The following is a 20,132-nucleotide window of genomic DNA, read 5'->3' as shown; positions in this document are numbered from 1 at the left end:
CCTGTTAAAGTACTGCTAACACGTCAAAAGGCTGCTACCTATTTCTTTTTCTTTTGAAAAAGGACATAGATGATATCAGTGGCAGAAACTGAGATTTGAGCTTGTGACCAAGGCAGACATCTGTTATTTTAGACTGTAGAAACTGTACCTCTGCCAAGTTGGGTCACCACGCTTGGAGCAAAGCTACTGACAAGATGCCTGATCTCTGCCTCCTCCAGGGGACAAGCATTTGTCTACTGTGGACAATACAGGAAGTAGCAAGCAGACAGACCCTGAAGACCCAAAGGGGAAAAGAACTTAGTTGCCATAAGCCATGCTAGGCAGACCTAATCCTTATTTTATTTTGAATTTATTATCCATAATTATATGTTATACACTTCTGTGCCCTGTGTATATAGCTACACAAAAATTAATAGATGTATTACACTCTCCAGAAAAATCTAAGCTTATGCACCTACTCCAACAAACAGTAATGGTGATTATCTATCTTAGCTAAATAATGGAAACTAATCTCTAAAAAACCCAACTTCTTAATTATCTCATACATCTCAAAAAAAAATCTAGTGTATGCTAACTCTTAATTCATTCCATTAATTTGACATATTTAACATTCTACTTTCATGGTTTTTCCATTTCAGTTAAATTCAGGAGCTATGCAACCCAGCCTGGGCCTCTCCAGACTTATGTGGAGCAAAGTAAACTGTTACTGGGGTAGAGAAGGGAAGAGCGTTAAGTTCATTCGGCACCTTAGAACCTTAAACCTGGCTCCAACTGAGATAAAAATCAACAGGCGAGACCAAGCTAAAGATTTCACATATGTCATTTAAAGAGAAAGTTTACAGAAGGGATGACTCTAGGAGGTGTATAAAATACGTAAATTTCCCACATTAACATGGGCTTTCATTTTAATGAATCTTTTATTTACTAATAAGGATTACCTACGAAATGAAGCACACCATTGTTACTACTACTGAAAACCCCAGGCAGAGAGATTTGAGGTCCTATTAAATTTTACATGTGCCTTATATTCTTCCTTCTTGTGTAATGACCAAATGTCTGGGACCCTGTCCATAGTTCACATGTGAAATCTTTTCAACCATAGGATGTGATATTTGGTGATGGAGGTCCGTGGAGAGCAACCAGGCTTAGATGAATCTCAGCAAGGGCTGCTTTGACCAGATTGGGTTTCCTAGACGTTGGAGCAATGAAAACTTAATGTATGTTTTTGAGGCCACTTGGGTTTTGTTATGAAAACCTAAGGTAGGTATATACATACTTTTTCTTCAGAAAGCTTGCCTCCAAGAATATTGTCTAGATTACTCTTTGTGCAATGACTGAAATAAGGTGGGAAACATTTACCTCCCTTTCCCACACACTCTGCCTCATCAAGAGAAGCATCTTCACTGCATTAAACTTAGTTCTGGGCCTGGGTATTTTTTAGTCTCAGCAATGTTTATTCCATAAACTTAATTTTATATTCAAGTGTGGTTTCAAATGGGATAATGGACATTTAACTAGGCATTTGTAGTATGAGCAAATCACTTTTTAATTTTTTTTTTTTCTGGTGAGGTTACTATTTAGAATATGCCCAAATATATTCACTTTTTGGTCTCAGATAAAAACATCTCTAATCCTTCAAAAGTTCTCAACAGGTTTGAGTAATGAAGATTTGCTTAATGAGCATCCTTGCTAGGAATTTACTTCTGTTCACTGCTTCACTGACTTTACTCAACAACAAAGCATTGAGCAGTTCTGCATAGGCACAGAGGATTCTGAAGTGAAAAAGTACTCCTCCCTCTCAACTTTCTATTTGCTTTTCTGTTTTTAAAATTGCCAGGCTCCTACTTTGTTGAAATGCTTTGTAATCCTCAAAAGTATGTAGCCCTCATATGTATAATATATGATAATATGCAATAATTCATAAATATGTTTAATATAGTATATACTTATTTAATATATTTAAGCATCTATTATATAATATAATAACCATATAATATTTATTTCATATGAAATCAAAATACTACCATCTTTAAGACTCCTCCATTTTGAACCTGTGAAGTTCACTGGGTTCGTGTGTAAAAGAAAGCGACTCATAAGTGCATTTCTCTGTCACTGTAACTCAGCTTCACACATCTTTTCCCTCCTTACAGTTAAACCAACCTCAAGTTGATTTCATTATTTCTCTTCTATGACATCACTGGAAATACCTTTCTGGAATAAAATAAATGTTGGGTTTATACCTGTCTGTGGTTTTCCTGCCAACATATTAGAACACTCCAAAGTGTCTTTCTAAGCAACAACACTGGCTGAAGTCTGTATAGCACTTTACTGTCATTAATGGAGCTTAACCCTTCATCAGTTCCCTGAGGCTAAGACCCCTGTGTGTCTATTTTTCCCTTTCTTAAGCACACCATGAAAGACTGGGGCTTACCTGTATTGTATTGACTATAACACAGTGAACTTAAAAAGTGTCTGCATGCAGTACAAAGTGCTATTGAAGCAAGTAAACATCACTACAATGAGAAATACCATAGATGCTCAGATAGAACTCTAAGCAACTGCTGAGAAAGGAGACATTTTCCCTTATTGTTCAGTTTGAGAGAGTGTGGCTCAAACACATATCCCAGTTTTTAAAATTAAAAATGCCGCCGGGCAGTAGTGGCGCACGCCTTTAATCCTAGCACTTGGGAGGCAGAGACAGGCAGATTTCTGAATTTGAGGCCAGCCTAGTCTATAGAGTGAGTTCCAGGACAGCCAGGACTATACAGAGAAACCCTGTCTTGAAAAACCAAAAAACAAAATTTTAAAATTAAAATGCCCACCCCTGAGGCATCAACTCTCTACAGGATTAGGCATATCCTCTCCTACTGAGGCTAGACAAGGCAGTCCTCTGCTTCATAGGTGCTGGGCCTCAGACAAGTCCAGGGATGCTCTTTGGTTGATGGCTCAGTCTCTGGGAGTTCCCAAAGGTCCAGGTTAGTTGATACTTTGGGTCTTCCTATGGGGTTGCCATCCCCTTCGGTTCCTTCAGTCCTTCCCCTAACTCTTCCATAGGGGTCCTTGGCCTCAGTCTAATGCTTGGCTGTGAGTATCTGCATCTGTCTCAGTCGGCTGTTGGTAGAGCCTCTCAGAGAACAGCTCTGCAACCCACCTACAAAACTTTTGACCCCAGATTGCTCCTGTCTAAACAAAATATAGGAACAAAAATGGAGCAAAGACACAAGGAAAGGCCAACCAGTGACCAGCCCAACTTGGTATCCATCTCAAAGGTGAGCACCCATCCCTGACATTATTACTGATACTATATTGTGCATGCTTTTGTTTCTTAAGGTTTATAATTATCAAATAGAATTTAACAATAGTTAAGTTTAAAACATTAGAAGAGATTGAGACGCTAATAATTCAAAATATTCCATAGTCTTTTAATATGTTTATTCATTTGTCACTCTTTCCTATTCATTTTCATTGGAAGTTTAAAATATTACTGATTAAATTAAAACTCGACATATGTGTTAGAATCTTCCTTTAAAACCCAAATATAATTTGTGTTTAAAAATTAAAAGTGAAATTGGCTTCCACAATAAAACTTAATTAAACACAGCTAAAAGTAATTCTTAGTTTTGTGGCACAGGACACAGGACAACTTCCCTTCCATTTCAAGGAGCAGAAGTGAATTCCGCTGTGGCTCAGAGAGTATGTGCCTTATACTGTGGACAGTTCCCTGATAAGATGCTTATCAGTATGGAGCTAGAATCAAAGCTGCATACAATTGTCTGCCATGAGATTTAACAACAATACAATTACCAAGTTAATCTGTGAGTGTGGCTATAGGTTTACGCTGCATAAAGTATTGGGGCAAGAAAAAAGCAAAGTAAACATCAGTACATACATCATTTCATATTTTAAGAATCTATCCTTAAAGCTGCAGGAGACAGACACTCATCTCTAAAGTATCAGAGTCACATGAAAACAGATTTCCCAGATCCTTCCCCAATGAGACGGGGCTTGTTCTATCCTATTGCCAGCATTCTGAAAGTTGGAAGAGTTCCGGTACTCGTTTTTCCTGATGGCCAAGGATTCCAGACTCTCTGTTTATTCACTCCTAATACGTAAAAGCCGTTCTCTTATGTTTTTCCTTCTCTCTATGTAAGAGTTATCGGGCTATCAAATCACCAAACTCAAAATCCCGGCATTAGCTTAAATAAGCCCTCACTCCCTGTACTCTTTCCTCATCTTTCAGCGGGCAATTTTGTCTCAGTTTTGCCCTTCATCCTACAAGTCAGACTCTATCCTTTAAACTGGGATTAATATTAACCTGAATCCCTGTCTTTTATCTCTTTTGCTCTCACTATTTCCAATATGGACTATTCATTCGAAGCTACAAGGACTCCTGTGATCTACATGCCATACACATTCGAGGGCTTCCTCATCCTCTTTACAGAGTTAATATAAAGTTAATGTATTTCTGTCTTGAGTGCTTCCCTATGAGTATAGTCTTCTAGGTCCAATTCAGACTTCCTTTGAGGTGGAGGGAATGGCTGGAGAAGTCATAATTACACCACATTCTCTTTAAAAGAAAGTCCATTTGTTGTAGATTTGGGACAAATGGACTGTGAAATGTAAGCCAATAAACACTAACAGTATTACAGGAAGGGAAGATAGACCCAATATTCAGGATTAATGACTGAGGACGAGTGGGATGTTTTCAGGTTTAGCTGGAGGTCAAGAGATCTGATATTTTGTGAAGACACAACGTAGAACAGCAGTAACATTTACAGCAGAGGGGGTAACCAAGCCTCAAGAAATTAAGCAGGAAGTAAATACTTTACGGGAAAGTCGAAATGACATGATGGGATCCAAGAAATGATTTATAGAATCAGACCACAGACTCAGTGCTAGGAAAATTGATCACCCCATCACATGAGACTCTGACTTTAAAGCCATTAGGACACTGGACTACCTCAGAATCAGACCCCAGTGTCTTGCATGCATGGTTGGAAGGAGAGAAGTTGTCAGTGGGGAAGAAGGTACTACTGGACTAAAGGATTCCAAAAGCAAGGGAGGGAAAGTCCAAACCCAGCAAATGCCAAACTGCTGTGCTGTCTACTTAAGTGTATGTAGCTCTGCCTGCTGGCTCCACCTGCAGGCGCTCCGGGCAAATGCTGCTAAATAAAGATGGCCTTGACTGAATTAACATGTTGGTTCTCTTACTCTTCTTCCCTTTTAGGAACGTTCACTTACTAACTTTGGCAAATGCTCATATTAACTTATTTCTTATTCGAATAGCCTATTTTACAAAGTCACTTTTCTGTTTGTGTATATGTTTTTGAGTGTGGCATATATGCAAGTGTACACCCGTATTCGTGCATGTAGAGGCCAGAAGAGGATGTTGAGTTCTTTCCTTTATTACTCTCCACCTTATTTTTGGATAGGGTCCCTCGTTGACCCCAAGGCATGCTATGTCAGCCATGCTGGCTGGACAAAGAGCTCCTGGGATTGGCCCAGGAGCTATAGTACCCAATTCCGGTACTATAGGCAAATATAGTATTACTTGGCTTGCACAGGGTTTATTGGCCAGTTATTCAAAATTACATCCTCTTGTGTGCACAGCAGGCAGTCTTACCTACCAAATGATGTCTCCAGTCCTTCAACTTGTTTTCTGAGAACTACTCATCTGTACTGTATAATTTGGAGTGCCTAGCCAGTGGGCTCAATTCCAGGAAAGGTTACATGTGTTGCTAACAAATACAATGAGGTACATTTCCATGCCAGGGAAAGATAAATGAGTATTAAGAATTATTTTTGTATAGTTGCTGGTTTAGACCATATGAATTCTCAGTAATTAGAAATCATGCATACATAAAGGCAAGCAGAACAGAAGAAAGTCGTTCAATCAAACCCATAGAAAATACACAGAATTCCTGAGCACTGTCAATTAGCTCAGGATCTACATGATAGAATGACCCCTGATACCCTAAGAAACCTGGGAAGAGACACGGTATTGTGTTATGGTCAGTGTATCTTTAATTTATAATCTTAAGATGGGTGACAGGCACTTCATAAATGGTCAAAATTTGCAGAAAAACTTTGATTAAGTGAACAAAGGGTCATATAAGTTATACAGCACAGCTGGACAATAATAGTGATAATAATACCTGAAGAAAAAGAAGGCTTCACTTAACATTTTTAGGGATTTCAAATAGTTTTGAAATTTATTTGTTTATTTATTTTTGCTTTGCTGACTTTTTTTTTTTTTTTTGAATGTGTGTCTGTGTATGCAGTGCTCGGGGATGCCAGAGAAAATATCATATTTCCTGTGACAGGAGTTTTAGATATTTGTGAGTCAACATGTGGATGCTAGGGGTTGAACCAGGTTCTTCTAAAGGGCAGTTAGTGCTCTTTGCACTGAGCCATCTCTCCAGACCAAGGCAAACTTTAAAAGAGAAATACAGCTCCCTGGAATCCTCTTAAACATCAGGACCTGATTAAATGCCTATGATGTAAGTTTTGTCCCTACTAGGGACATGTGAATGGCAATGAATCCGTGTCAACCGAGAAGGACACCAAACCCAGCTGAATGAGACATTTTCTACTCCTCTTCATATCAGCAATCAAAATGATCTGGAGATCGATTCATGAACAGCACTGCATACTGACTTTAGATGTTCAAGTAGTTGATGTTCCAGAGCATCTGTTACAGGCACACTAGCGACCTTTCTCTCTTGTTCTGTGATGTGGTGGTGCACTGAATTTTAGCTAGATGGGGATTGCAAGTTTTCTTTGTAACTCATGTTCATCAACATAATTTTTATTCATGAAAAAATACTGTACAACTCTGATGACAAAAGACATCACTTTCTGTACGTCAAGGATCTTGGTTTTACATACAGAACAGAGACTGATCTGCTTTCGAAAGGATTTATAAGCAGCACAAAACTCAATCCTGGTGTCGGATGTGCCTTACCTTTATACCTATATGGTTTTCTTATTAATATTGATTAACAAAATGCCCACATAGCTACTGGTTTCAATCAGAATTTTGAAGATTCATCTGTAGTTGTTCAAAATATAAAAAGCTGAAATAATTTTATAAACCTCTAAAAAATGACATGGACAAGTATATTTTTTGACATGGATCAGATTTTTTATTGGAGTGAATAGCAGTAGTAGGTAATAGGAGAGACTTTAATATTAAAAGATAAAGGAACCAGTATGCTGAGCTTTATTATGAAATTTCTGATAATTTAAGAGCTGAAAGGCCACGGGGGCTTGATCTGCTTTTATTCTTCTGCATTCCTTTCAAAATCCTCACGTGATTTTGGTCTCTCATGTGAAATTACTCATAAGAGATATACAGAGTTGGACAAGAATTACTTCCTCAGATTATTTGACAAATACCTTCAAGGTACAGATCCTAGTAGAGAAAGTGAAACGAAACAGAATACAGACAGCAATAGTCTTAGATGGGACAGAAACGCCCTTGGAAGTCCCCTCTTAACTACAGGTCTATTTGTAATCTTTGTTCAAGTGAATAACCATACCATAGGAAGAAAACAACCATAGGAAGAAACTTCTCCCACTGGCAGCTTTTCCTTTTGACCATTCCCACCCCCTTACCTGATAGGAGCACCTTTGGCTTGTGCAGGCCTCAATAGTACTGTGATGGTGGTGGCAGTTTCATTCAGAGAGGCATCAACTCCTTCATAGTCAGGTAAGCTTGGAGCTGAAAAAGAGATCAACGAGGCGAAGCGAAAGTTCAATTGACTCATAGCGACATATTATAGGTTGCTATGAATAAATGATTTCCCTTAAGGGGAAATCAATTTAATTCCTAATTAACTGCAGTGAACCTTATTTTATGGCATGACACAGAACCTTGACCCTAGCAGAAGAAGCTAGAAAGAGGACGTTGTTGGATTTTAAAAAGCTGTCTGGGGACTTGCACTCATATTCAAAAAACTTTGGGTAGATACTTTGATTTCAGCTTCTCAAGGTCTTTAACTCAGCAAGGAAGGGGTGGGACTGGAGGAGGAGACTCAGCCCTAGCTGTGGAGTCACACATGAAGGCCTGGGCTGTGCACGCCTGCAGGGAGCTATGGGCAGCCTGGTGGTTACAGCCATTCATTTTAAATAAGCCAAAAAAAAAAGGTCCAATATCATCATTGGACCAGTTTCATGTGACCACAAAGGAAACATAATTGTTAGCTCTGGTGAACTAGAAAGAAAATTATAGTTTTCAGTTGCCAAGAGTTAGTACATTAATTCACAAATAGTTGAACACACATTTTCAAAATATCGGATAGTGTTTAATTGTGATCTGGGAGTTTGCTAACCTTGAATGGGAAGGAATTTCAGTTAGTTTGCACCATGTAGAAAGATGTTTAAGGGAATGAGATCTATTAAAACAGGTAGATTATCAGTTATGCTTGAAAAGTCAAGTGATACTTTAAAACAAAAAAAGCATCCATTCATTGAATGCTTGCTAAAAGAAAACATATACAAAGTTGTATCATTATGATATAGACATGAAGACATAACACAGGTCCTGACATGGAATCAGAATTAAAAGATAACATTTTGTGAAGCCGAAGAGTATAAATAGAAAATATATACTCAGTAAACTCAAATATTCAAAAGATACACACAGTTAATTTGGCAAGAGTAGTACACTTTTATACAAATTAATAAGTATTTGTATGAGTGTTTTGCCCAAATGAATGTGCACCACATGCATGCTTGTACCTGTAGAAGTCATGAGACTGTATCTGATCTGCAGAAAATAGAGTTACAAATGGTTATGGGATACTGTCTGGGTTCAGGGAATCCACTGGAAGACTAGCTAATGCTGTTAACCACTGAGCCAAAACTCCAGCATCTTCCTAAATTAATATTATAAATGCAGAGGGAAAAACAAATACTAGACTAAAGGGGTAGAGAGCTATGCATTATCTTAAAATTTCAACCACCTCACAATAAGTTCAAATCATAATAACAGGAATTGTATTTTTCTTTTGTTTGTTTATTTGTTTTATTAGATATTTTCTTTATTTACATTTCAAGTGTTATTCCCTTTCCTGGTTTCCCCTCCGAAAACACCCTATCCTCTTCCTCCTCCCCACTGCTCACCAATCCATCCACACCTGCTTCCTGTCCCTGGCAATTCTCTATGGGGCATAGAGCCTTCACAGGACCAAGGGCCTCTCCTCCCTTTGATGACTGACAAAGCCATCCTCTGCTACATATGCAGCTGGAGCCATGAGTCCCACTGTGTGTACTCTTTGGTTGGTGCTTTAGACCCTGGGAGCTCTGGGGGTATTGGTTCGTTCATATTGTTGTTCGTTCTATGGGGCTGCAAATCCCATCAGCTGCTTAGGTCCTTTCTCTAGTTCCTCCATTGGGGACACTGTGTACAGTCCAATGGTTGACTGAGAGCATCCACATCTGTATTTGTCAGGCACTGGTAAAGCCCCTCAGGAGACAGCTATATCAATCTCCTGTCCTCAAGCACTTGTTGGCATCCATCATAGTGTCTGGGTTGGGTGACTGTATATGGGATGGATTCCCAGGTGGGGCAGTCTCTGAATGGCATTTCCTTCAATCTCTACTCCACACTTTGTCTCTGTAACTCCTCCCAGAGGTATTTTGTTCTCCCTTATAAGGAGGGCCGAAGTATCCACAGTTTGGTCTTCCTTCTTCTTGGCCTTCTTGTGGTCTGGGAATTGGGTCTTCAGTATTCTGAGCTTCTGGGCTAATATCCACTTATCAGTGAGTGAATAACATGTGTGTTCTTTTGTGATTGGGTTACCTCACTCAGGATGATATCCTCCAGATCCATCAATTTGCCTAAGAATTTCATAAATTAATTGTTTTTAATAGCTGAGTAGTATTCCATTCTGTAAATGGACCACATTTTCTGTATCCATTCCTCTGTTGAGGGACATCTGGGTTCTTTCCAGCATCTGGCTATTACAAATAAGGCTGCTATGAACATAGTGGAGCATGTGTCCTTATTACATGTTGGAGCATCTTCTGGATATATGCCCAGGAGTGGTATTGCTGGGTTCTCAGGTCCAATTTTCTAAGGAACTGCCAGACTGATTTCCAGAATGATTGTACCAGCTGGCAATCCCACCAGCAATGGAGGAGTGTTCCACTTTCTCCACATCCGCACCATCACCTGCTGTCACCTGAGTTTTTGATCTTAGCCGTTATGACTGGTGTGAGGTTGAAACTCAGGGTTGTTTTGATTTACATTTCCCTGATGACTAAGGATGTTTAACATTTATTTAGGTGCTTCTCAACCATTCACTATTATGCAGTTGAGAATTCTTTGTTGAGCTCTGCACCCATTTTTAATAGGGATATTTGGTTCTCTGGATGCTAACTTCTTGAATTCTTTGCATATATTGGATATTAGCCCTCTATCGGATGAAGTATTGGTAAAGATCTTTTCCCAATCTGTTGGTTGCCGTTTTGTCCTATTGACAGTGTTGTTTGCCATACAGAAGCTTTGCAATTTTATGAGGTCCCATTTGTCAATTCTTGATTGTAGAGCACAAGCTATTGGTGTTCTTCTGTTCAGGAAAATTTCCCCTGTGCCCATGTGGTTAGGGCTCTTCCCCACTTTCTTTTCTCTTAGTTTCAGTGTATCTGGTTTTACGTGGAGGTCCTTGATCCACTTGGATTTGAGCTTTGTACAAGGAGATAAGAATGGGTCAATTTGCATTCTTCTACATGCTAACAGACAGACAGTTGAGCCAGCACCATTTGTTGAAAATGCTGTCCTTATTCCACTGGATGGTTTTGGCTCCTTTGTCAAAGATCAAGTGAATATATGTATTTGGGTTCATTTCTGGGTCTTCAATTCTATTCCATTGATCTACCTGCCTGTCTCTGTACCAATACCAGGCCATTTTTATCACAATTGCTCTGTAGTATAGCTTGAGGTCCGGGATAGAGATTCCACCAGAAATTCTTTTATTGTTGAGAATAGTTTTTGCTATCCTAGGTTTTTTTTTGTTAATCCAGATGAATTTGCAAATTGTTCATTCTATCTCTTTGTAGAATTGAGTTGGAATTTTGATGACAATTGCATTGAATCTGTAGATTGCTTTTGGCAAGATGGACATTTTTACCATATTAGTCCTGCCAATCCATGAACATGGAAGATTCTTTCATCTTCTCAGATCTTTTTCGATTTCTTTCTTCAGAGACTCGAAGTTCTTGTCATATCGATCTTTCACTTGCTTAGTAAGAGTCACACCAAGGTATTTTATATTATTTGAAACTATTTGAAGGGTGTTGTTTCCCTAATTTCGTTCTCAGCCTTTTTATCCTTTGAGTAGAAGAAGGCCACTGATCTGTTTGAGTTAGTTTTGTATTCAGCTACTTTGCTGAAGTTGTTTATCAGGTTCAGGAGTTCTCTGGGGGAATTTTTGGGGTCACTTATGTATACTATCATTTTATCTGCAAATAGTAATATTTGCCATCTTCCTTTCTAATTTGTATCCCTTTGACCTCCTTTTGTTGTCTAATTGCTCTAGGTAGGACTTTGAGTAGAATATTGAACAAGTAGGGAGAGAGTGGGCAGCCTTGTCTAGTCCCTGATTTTAGTGGGATTGCTTCCAGCTTCTCACCATTTACTTTGATGTTGACTACTGGTTTGCTGTGTATTGCTTTTACTATGTTTAGGTATGGGCCTTGAATTCCTGAATTTTCCAAGACTTTTATCAGGAAGTGGCATTAGATTTTGTCAAATGTTTTCTCAGAATCTATTGAAATGATCATATGATTTTTTGCTTTGAGTTTGTTTCTATAGTGGATTACGTTGATCGTTTTCTGTATATTGAACCCATGCCTCAACCCCTGGGATGAGGCCTACTTGATCATGAGGAATGATCTTTTTGATGTGTTCTTGGTTTGCGAGAGTTTTATGGAGTATTTTTACATCATTATTCATAAGGGAAATTGGTCTGAAGTTTTCCTTTTTTTCGTTGGGCCTTTGTGTGGTTTAGGTATCAGAGTAATTGTGGCTTCATAGAAGGAGTTGGGTAGAGTTCCTCCTGTTTTTATTTTATGGAATAATTTGAGGAGTATTGGTAATAGGTTTTCTTTGAAGGTCTGATAGAACTCTGTACAAAACCCATCTGGTCCTTTTTTTTTTTTTTTGGATGGGAGACTATTGATGACTGTTTCTATTTGTTTAGGGGATATGGGACTGTTTAGATGATTTATCTGATCCTGATTTAAATTTGGTATCTGGTATCTGTCTAGAAAATTGTCCATTTTATCCAGATTTTTCAGTTTTATTGAGTATAGATTTTGTAGTAGTATTTGATGATTTTTTTGAATTTCCTCGGTTTTTGTTGTTGTATCTTCCTTTTCATTTCTGATTTTGTTAATTTGTGTACAGTCTCTGTTCCCTTTGCTTAATCTCGCCAAGGGTTTATCTCTCTTGTTGATTTTCTCAAAGAACCACCGGCTTGTGGTTTTGTTGATTCTTTGTATGGTTCTTTTTGTTTCTACTTGCTTGATTTCATCCCTGAGTTTGATTATTTCCTGCTGTCTACTCCTCTTGGGCGTGCTTATTTCTTTCTGTTTTAGAGCTTTAAGGTGTGCTGTTAAACTGCTAGTATACGCTCTCTCTACTTTCTTTTGGAAGGCATTCAGAACTATGAGTTTTCCTCTTAGCACTGCTTTCATTGCGTCCCATAAGTTTTAGTATGTTGTGCCTTCATTTTCATTAAATTCTATGTATTGTAAGGTCTAGGCCTACAAGTGAATACTCACACTTGCAAGCTTTTGTTGTACAGACCTTGTTCCTTTTTTTTTTTTTTCAAAGATTTATTTATTTATTATATGAAGTACACTGTAGCTGTCTTCAGACATTCCAGAAGAGGGCGCCAGATCTTGTTGCGGATGGTTGTGAGCCACCATGTGGTTGCTGGGATTTGAACTCTGGACCTTTGGAAGAGCAGTCGGGTGCTCTTACCCACTGAGCCATCTCACCAGCCCTTCATTAAATTCTAAAACGTCCTTAAATTTTTAATTTCTTTTTGACCAAATTATCATTGAGCAGAGCATTGTTCAACTTCCATGAGTATGTGGAATTTCTGTTTTTTTTCTTGCTATTGAAGATCAGTCTTATCCGTAGTGATCTGATAGAATGCAAGGGATTATTTCAATTTTCTTATACCTGTTGAGGTCCAATTTGTAACCGATCATATGGTCAGTTTTGGAGACGGTACCATGAGGTGCTGAGAAAAACGTATATTCTTTTGTTTTAGGATGAAATGTTCTATAGATATCTTTTAAATCTACTTGGTCCAAACCTTCTGTTAGTTTCACTGTGTCTCTCTTTAGTTTCTATTTCTCTGATCTGTCCATTGATGAAAGTGGTGTTCAAGTCTCCTACTATTATTGTGTGAGGTACAATGTGTGCTTTGAGCTTTAGTAAAGTTTTTGTTTGTTTGTTTGTTTTGTTTATGTGTTTGTTTTTTGTTTTTTAATGCATGTATGTGCCCTTGCATTTGGAGCATAGATGTTCAGAGTTGAGAGTTCTTCCAGGTAGATTTTTCCTTTGATGAATATGAACTGTTCTTCCTTACACTTTATGATGTCTTATGTTTGAAAATAGACTTTATCTGATATTAGAATGGCTACTCTAGCTTGTTTCCTTGAACCATTTGCTTGGAAAATTGTTTTCCATCCCTCTTCTTTGAGGTAGTGTTTGTCTTTGACACTGAGGTGCGTGTACTGTATACAGCAAAATGTTGGGTCCTTTTTATGTATCCAGTCTGTTAGTCTTTGTCTTTTTACTGGGGAATTGAGTCCATTGATGTTAAAAGATATTAAGGAATAGCGATTGTTGCTCCCCGTTATCATTGATGTTATTTTTTTGTTTGTGTGGTTATCTTCTTTTGGGTTTGTTGAAAGAAGATTATTTTCTTGCTTTTTATAAGGGTATGTTTTCCCTCCTTCCTTATTCTTTGGAGGGCTGGACTTGTGAAAAGATATTGTGAAAATTTGGATTTGTCATGGAACTTCTTGGTTTCACCATCTATGGTAATTGAAAGTTTTGGGGGGTATAGTAGTCTGGGTTGGCATTTCTGTTCTCTTAGGATCTGTTTTAGATCTGCCCAGGATCTTCTAGCTTTCAGTCTCTGGTGAGAATTCTGGTGTAATTCTGATAAGTCGGCCTTTATGTTACTTGACCTTTTTCCCTTTCTGCTTTTAATATTCTTTCTTTGTTTAGTGAGTTTGGTGTTTTGATTATTATATGACAGGAGGAATTTCTTTTCTGGTCCACTCTATTTGAAGTTCTGTAGGCTTCTTGTATGGACATGGGCATCTCTTTCTTTAGGTTAGGGAAGTTTTCTTCTATAATTTTGTTGAAGATATTTACTGGTCCTCTAACTTGGGATCTTCACTCTCTTCTATACCTACTTCTCAATGTGTCCTGGACTTCCTGGATGTTTTGAGTTAGGAGTGTTTTGCATTTCGCATTTTTTTCGACTGCTGTGTTATTGTATCCTATGGAATCTTTTGCACCTGAGATTCTCACTTCTATCTCTTGTATTCTGTTGATGATGCGTGCATCTATGTCTCCTAGACTCTTTCTTAGGTTTTCTATCTCCAGGGTTGTTTTCATTCGTGATTTCTTTATTGTTTCTATTACCATTTTTCAGTTCCTTCACCTGTTTGATTGTGTTTTCCTGTAATTCTTTAAGGGATTTTTATGTTTCCTCTTTAAGTTCTTCTACCTGTTTACCTGTGTTCTCTTGCATTTCTTTAAGGGAGTCATTTATGTCCTTCTTAAATTCCTCTATCATCAACATGAGATGTGATTTTTAAATCATAGTTTTGCTTTTCTGATGTGTTGGGGTAACCAGGGTTTGCTGTGGTGGGAAAAATGGGTTCTGATGATGGCAAGTAGTCTTGGTTTCTGTTTCTTAAGTTCTTCTTGCTCTTGCCTTTTGCCATCTGGTTGTCTCTGGTGTTAACTGGTCTTGCTGTCTCTGACTTTGGCTTGTCCCTCCTGCAAGCCTGTGTGTCAGTACTCTTGGGAGACCAGTTTTGCTGGGAGGAATTTGGGTATGGGGTGCTGTGGAACAGAGTCAGCTCGGGGGTACAGATAGAGACCAGAATGATCTTTTCCCCAGCTGATCCTTGGCCCATGTGTTCTCATGGCTCTGTGATGGTCTCTCTTGGGGCATCACAGTGGTGGTCTTACCTGTGCTTGCAGGTGTGCAGACACTCCTGGGAGGTCAGCTTTTCTTTTGGCAGTATTTGTGCATATAGCTCTGTGGCACAGTATCAGCTCTGGGCACAGATGGAGACCAGAAAGCTCCAGTCTCAGGCTACCCCTCGGTTCCTGTTCCTGAGGGTTCTGGGTGGGTTCTTCTGAGCAACAATGATAATCCTAGCTGCATTCACAGGCCTGTTCACAGTCCTCAAATTATATTTTTAAAGTACAAGAAAATTCTCTCTGTTCTTGAGTTGCAATAGTAAAATTGGATTGAAATGATTCAGGAGAAAAAAAAAACTAGACTAGTGCTTTGGTCTATAATTACAAATTTTCTGTTCAACATCATGCTGAACAGGGTAGCTAAGACTTGAAAATTGTGTGTGTGTGTATTTATAAATCAGAAATATATAGTTGTTCAATGCTTTCTGTTTTATAAGCTTATGTAAATGTTACAGCAATTTCTATAGAAAAATCAACAGTTGCTAACCCTATAAGGTAGGAAATTTGTCATGATATTCATTATATCTTATTTTGTAATAAAGAGACCTAATAAATATTTTGAATTGTTGATATCCTTTAGGAAATAAAATGACAGTTTAGTATGTTTTAATTCCTTAATACAATGGATATTTTAAAACAGTTTTACTAGAATATTAATATGAATCAAATCATATGCAAATGAAATATTGGAATTACTTTTATTCATGACATAAAGTTTTAAAATTTCTATTTTATTCAATACATTTCCAAATAAAGCTTAAAACGATTCAAGGCTATGTCAAAAATATGTAATGTTAATTGGGAGGGGCTGCTATCATATACTTTGTAAAATTAGTGTAAAGATAAAGAGAATTCACAAAATAAAAATGTTCTTAGATTTAATTTTCAAAACCCCCTATTTAGTAACACATAGCACACTTTTTTTTGTAATCTTAATATGACAAAATATTTTACTAACTAGAATACATTTAGGAGGCATGGTAGTGCAGATGTGCAGCTGGAAAAATAACAAGGTTTAACTGGTGATCTTACTGAAGAACTAGAATGTATAAACAATCTAGTCCAATGAAATGATAAAGCTGAATGTAATAGAAATTAAACTTTAGTCACTTTTACTTATCAATTCAAGAATCTCTTTCATGCTCCTGTTCTGACAAATTGGATGCATTTGTGAGACACTTTCCATGAACAGGATAGATTCATTTGTTTACAATTATCAGAATGTTAGGGAAACTGGGACAGACATGGGATGAGATATGCTAATACCAGGTTAAAAGTCATCTGCTGCTCATTAAATAATATCCATCCAGCTACAGCAGGGAAATGATGCTCAAAGGTACAATAAAAGGTCTCTCGTAGATTATGAACTTGGAGAGATTTTAAGGAAAGAAATATTATAACTTTTTAAGAATACCGTCATTTTTGTGACTGTTTGCAAACTGTTTGGATTACAACATAGAACCAATAATGATTTGTTCTCAAATGACTTAAAAAAGTGCCTGTGACTTCAGGTATTGAGAGTAAAGGCTTACTGAGCTACACAAGAACACAGTATATAACTGAATGTCTAAAATATGTTACAGCTAACTAGGAGCATGAGCCTTCCAGCTTCTGCATCACTTATTTGCTTACCTGAGATATTTGTGGTCACATTGATGGCTGTTGCTGGTCCAAAGCCTTTGACAGTGCTGGCTCTTATAAAAAACTGATAGGTGGTTCCAGGGTGAAGATGCATAAATACATGGTGTGTACTATTCCATAAATTTGATACAGTCTGCGGGGGCCCAGCCACTGGAACAGCAGGGTCAAATGATCTTATGCTGCTATAGCTCACCTGTTGTGGAAAATATATTTCCCATTATATAGCAACTGAAGGCATAGTAAACTCTTTCTAAATACCATAGTATGCAAGAGCTTCAAGCCGTCATTTCTTCCTATTTCTTCTCCTTTAATTTTGATGTTATTATTTCTGGCATCTCTCATTTACTATCTATCTATCTATCTATCTATCTATCTATCTATCTATCTATCTATCTATCTATCTAACGTCTATCTATGGATCAATCTATCTGTTATCTATCAAACTATCATCTATCTTCTATCATCTCTCTTTATGTATATAATATGAACATCATCTACCAATCTACATCTTTATCTATTATTTATCAGAGTCATTAATTATCATTTATCATGCAACTACTAATATAAATCAGTTTGTCTAATTTGTCAACTACTTAAATGTTTAAAAATCTACCAGTAAATGGATATACTTAAATATGCATACTACATACAAAATTTCTTATACATACTTTAACATGCATGAAAACAAAAAAGTATGACATTCTTCTTCTTTTTGCCTAAGGGGACCATAGGAAGTTCTAGCAATACTTAGCAACACAGGCTAGTAATCTGTACTACTTGGGAGAGGGCTACAAGTTCAAGAACAGAGTGACTTTATGGCCATTTGTATTAACTTAGTAAGACGGTGTCTCAAAACAACAAAACAAAACAAATTATATAGAAAACTAGCATTCAAACACATTAACAGTCAAAACATTCTCATCCCTAAAATTCATTCTTAGGCACTAGAAACAGAAGTGTTTACTCTATAATCAGCACTGACTATACAGCAGAAAACCTCACAACTGTGCAATTAAAAATATCCATTTGAAAGTGATGAGGAAAGGTATGAAATTCTATTTTAATAAAAACATTTAAAAATTCATCATTCTCCTCAGCGTCTTATATTTGAAAATATGGTGATTTATATTCAAAGGTACAATGAAATTCTGAAATAGGTTTTTAATCTGTTTTCCTTTTGGGGGACTATTAATTACTTACTATGAAAAACTGGCATTCAATGGCCTTTCCTTAAGCACAGTGTGATAATGGTTTCTTAATTTTAGGAATGCAGACTTAGCAGTTTTACGTGTAATTATTCATTATAACCATTAATTGGGTTTGACAAGGACATAGTCTGGTTATGCACATACATAGACTTGAAAACCAGCCTATATTCCAAGATTTTGAAATTCCATATACCGTATAGTTATTAATGTTCAAATCAAATAATTTATGTAGGACAAAGGAGGGGTAATGATGTTTTTTAAATTTTTAAATATTTACTTATTTACCTATTTACATCTTTATTTTATGTGTATGTGTGTGCTCACATCACAGTGTATATTGAGATCAGAGAACCACTTTCAGGAGTGAGTTATTTTCTGATACAATGTACGGTTCAGGGGTCTCTCTATTCTTACTTAGTGGGTTTCAACTCTGTAAACCGTGGCTATGAGAAAGAACTCACAACCTCTCTGTACACTGGTTCTATACCCCCCCACCCCCCGCTTCCCCACCATTGTACTGGACATTGAATTAAGAGCTTTATCCATGCTAGGACAGTGTTCTACTACTGTGCAATATCTCTTCACCTCTTCTTAAGTTTCATTGTTTATGTTTTTCTGTCTGGGTTGCTATAGAAGCTTTGAGAACCTTAGATCGTGACTGTAACACTTTGTGTTTGGAACCCACTAGTAGAACCTATTAGCATGGGCTTTCCAGGCTACAGAGACCTAACAGTATGTAAAGTGATTGCCATGCAAAACTGAGGACTGGAGTTCATATTTCCTGAGCTCCACACAATGGGCACAACACAGGAGCCTGTACCTGTGGTTCCTGTATCCTTGGGACTTGTGGCACAATTTGTCTCACTAGACTAGTGAGCTCCAAGTTCAGTGAGAGATCCTGACTTTAAAACACATTTTGATCCTCTCACCCTCACTTTTCCCTGTTCCATTATTCCCTCCTAACCTTCTCCCATTTGCCTCTTCTTGGTGACTAACTGCCAACCAGCATCCCTTTTGCATACCTCATACTGAGTGATAATTCCATTCGGTTCCAGTGGCTCTTTCCAGTTCAGGAAGATCTTGTTTTCAAAGGATGTTCCTTGGAGGGATTTGACTGGCACAGGCCCGGGCACTAGAAATACAAGCATTGGTGATAAGAACATGTACAAACAATGTCGAATACTCATCGTATAAACAAGATAAACACAACTTAAAGGAGACAGCATCAGGTGTGTCTTTAAAAATAATATCGGGGGCTAGAGAGATGGCTCAGCAGTTAAGAGCACTGACTGCTCTTCCAGAGGTCCTGAGTTCAAATCCCAGCAACCATATGGTGGCTCACAACAATCTGGAATGGTATCTGATGCCCTCTTCTGGGGTCTCTGAAGAGAGCTACAGTGCACTCATATATATATATAAATATATATATATATATATATATATATATATATATTTTTTTTTTCTGAGTTCAAGGCCAGCCTGGTCTACTGAGTGAGTTCCAGGACAGCCAGGGATATAGAGAGAAACCCTGTCTCGAAACACCAAAATAATAATAATAATAATATCAGAATTCTCAACTGAGGAATACCAAATGGCTGAGAAGCACCTGAAAAAATGTTCAACATCCTTAATCATCAGGGAAATGCAAATCAAAACAACCCTGAGATTCCACCTCAAATCAGTCAGAATAGCAAAGATCAAAAATTCAGGTGACAGCAGATGCTGGCAAGGATGTGGAGAAAGAGGAACACTCCTCCATTGTTGGTGGGATTGCAAGCTTGTGCAACCACTCTGGAAATCAGTCTGGTGGTTCCTCAGAAAATTGGACATAGTACTACCAGAAGATCCAGCAATACCTCTCCTGGGCATATATCCAGAAAATATTCCAACTTGTAATAAGGACACATGCTCCACTATGTACAAAGCAGCCTTATTTATAATAGCCAGAAGCTGGAAAGAACCCAGATATCCCAACAAAAGAATAGATTCAGAAAATGTGGTACATTTACACAATAGAGTACTACCCAGCTATTAAA

The 20,132-nt window shown here is 37.7% G+C and overlaps 1 protein-coding gene across 1 annotated transcript in view; it reads right to left on the bottom strand.

Annotated features, from left to right (window-relative positions):
- The window catches only part of Ptprk (protein tyrosine phosphatase receptor type K), a 509,254-nt gene that overhangs the window by 97,862 nt on the left and 391,260 nt on the right, over positions 1-20,132 (bottom strand). The window contains exons 9-11 of the mRNA XM_029482632.1: positions 19,119-19,228; positions 16,880-17,081; positions 7,618-7,723 (exon numbers count right to left, since the gene is read on the bottom strand). Of these exons, the coding sequence (XP_029338492.1) occupies positions 7,618-7,723; positions 16,880-17,081; positions 19,119-19,228 (418 nt within the window). The remainder of the gene's footprint in view (positions 1-7,617; positions 7,724-16,879; positions 17,082-19,118; positions 19,229-20,132) is intronic.

The sequence above is a fragment of the Mus caroli genome, chromosome 10 (assembly GCF_900094665.2).
Source record: "Mus caroli chromosome 10, CAROLI_EIJ_v1.1, whole genome shotgun sequence".
Taxonomy (NCBI): Eukaryota; Metazoa; Chordata; class Mammalia; order Rodentia; family Muridae; genus Mus; species Mus caroli.
This window is presented reverse-complemented; position numbering and strand designations above follow the sequence as displayed.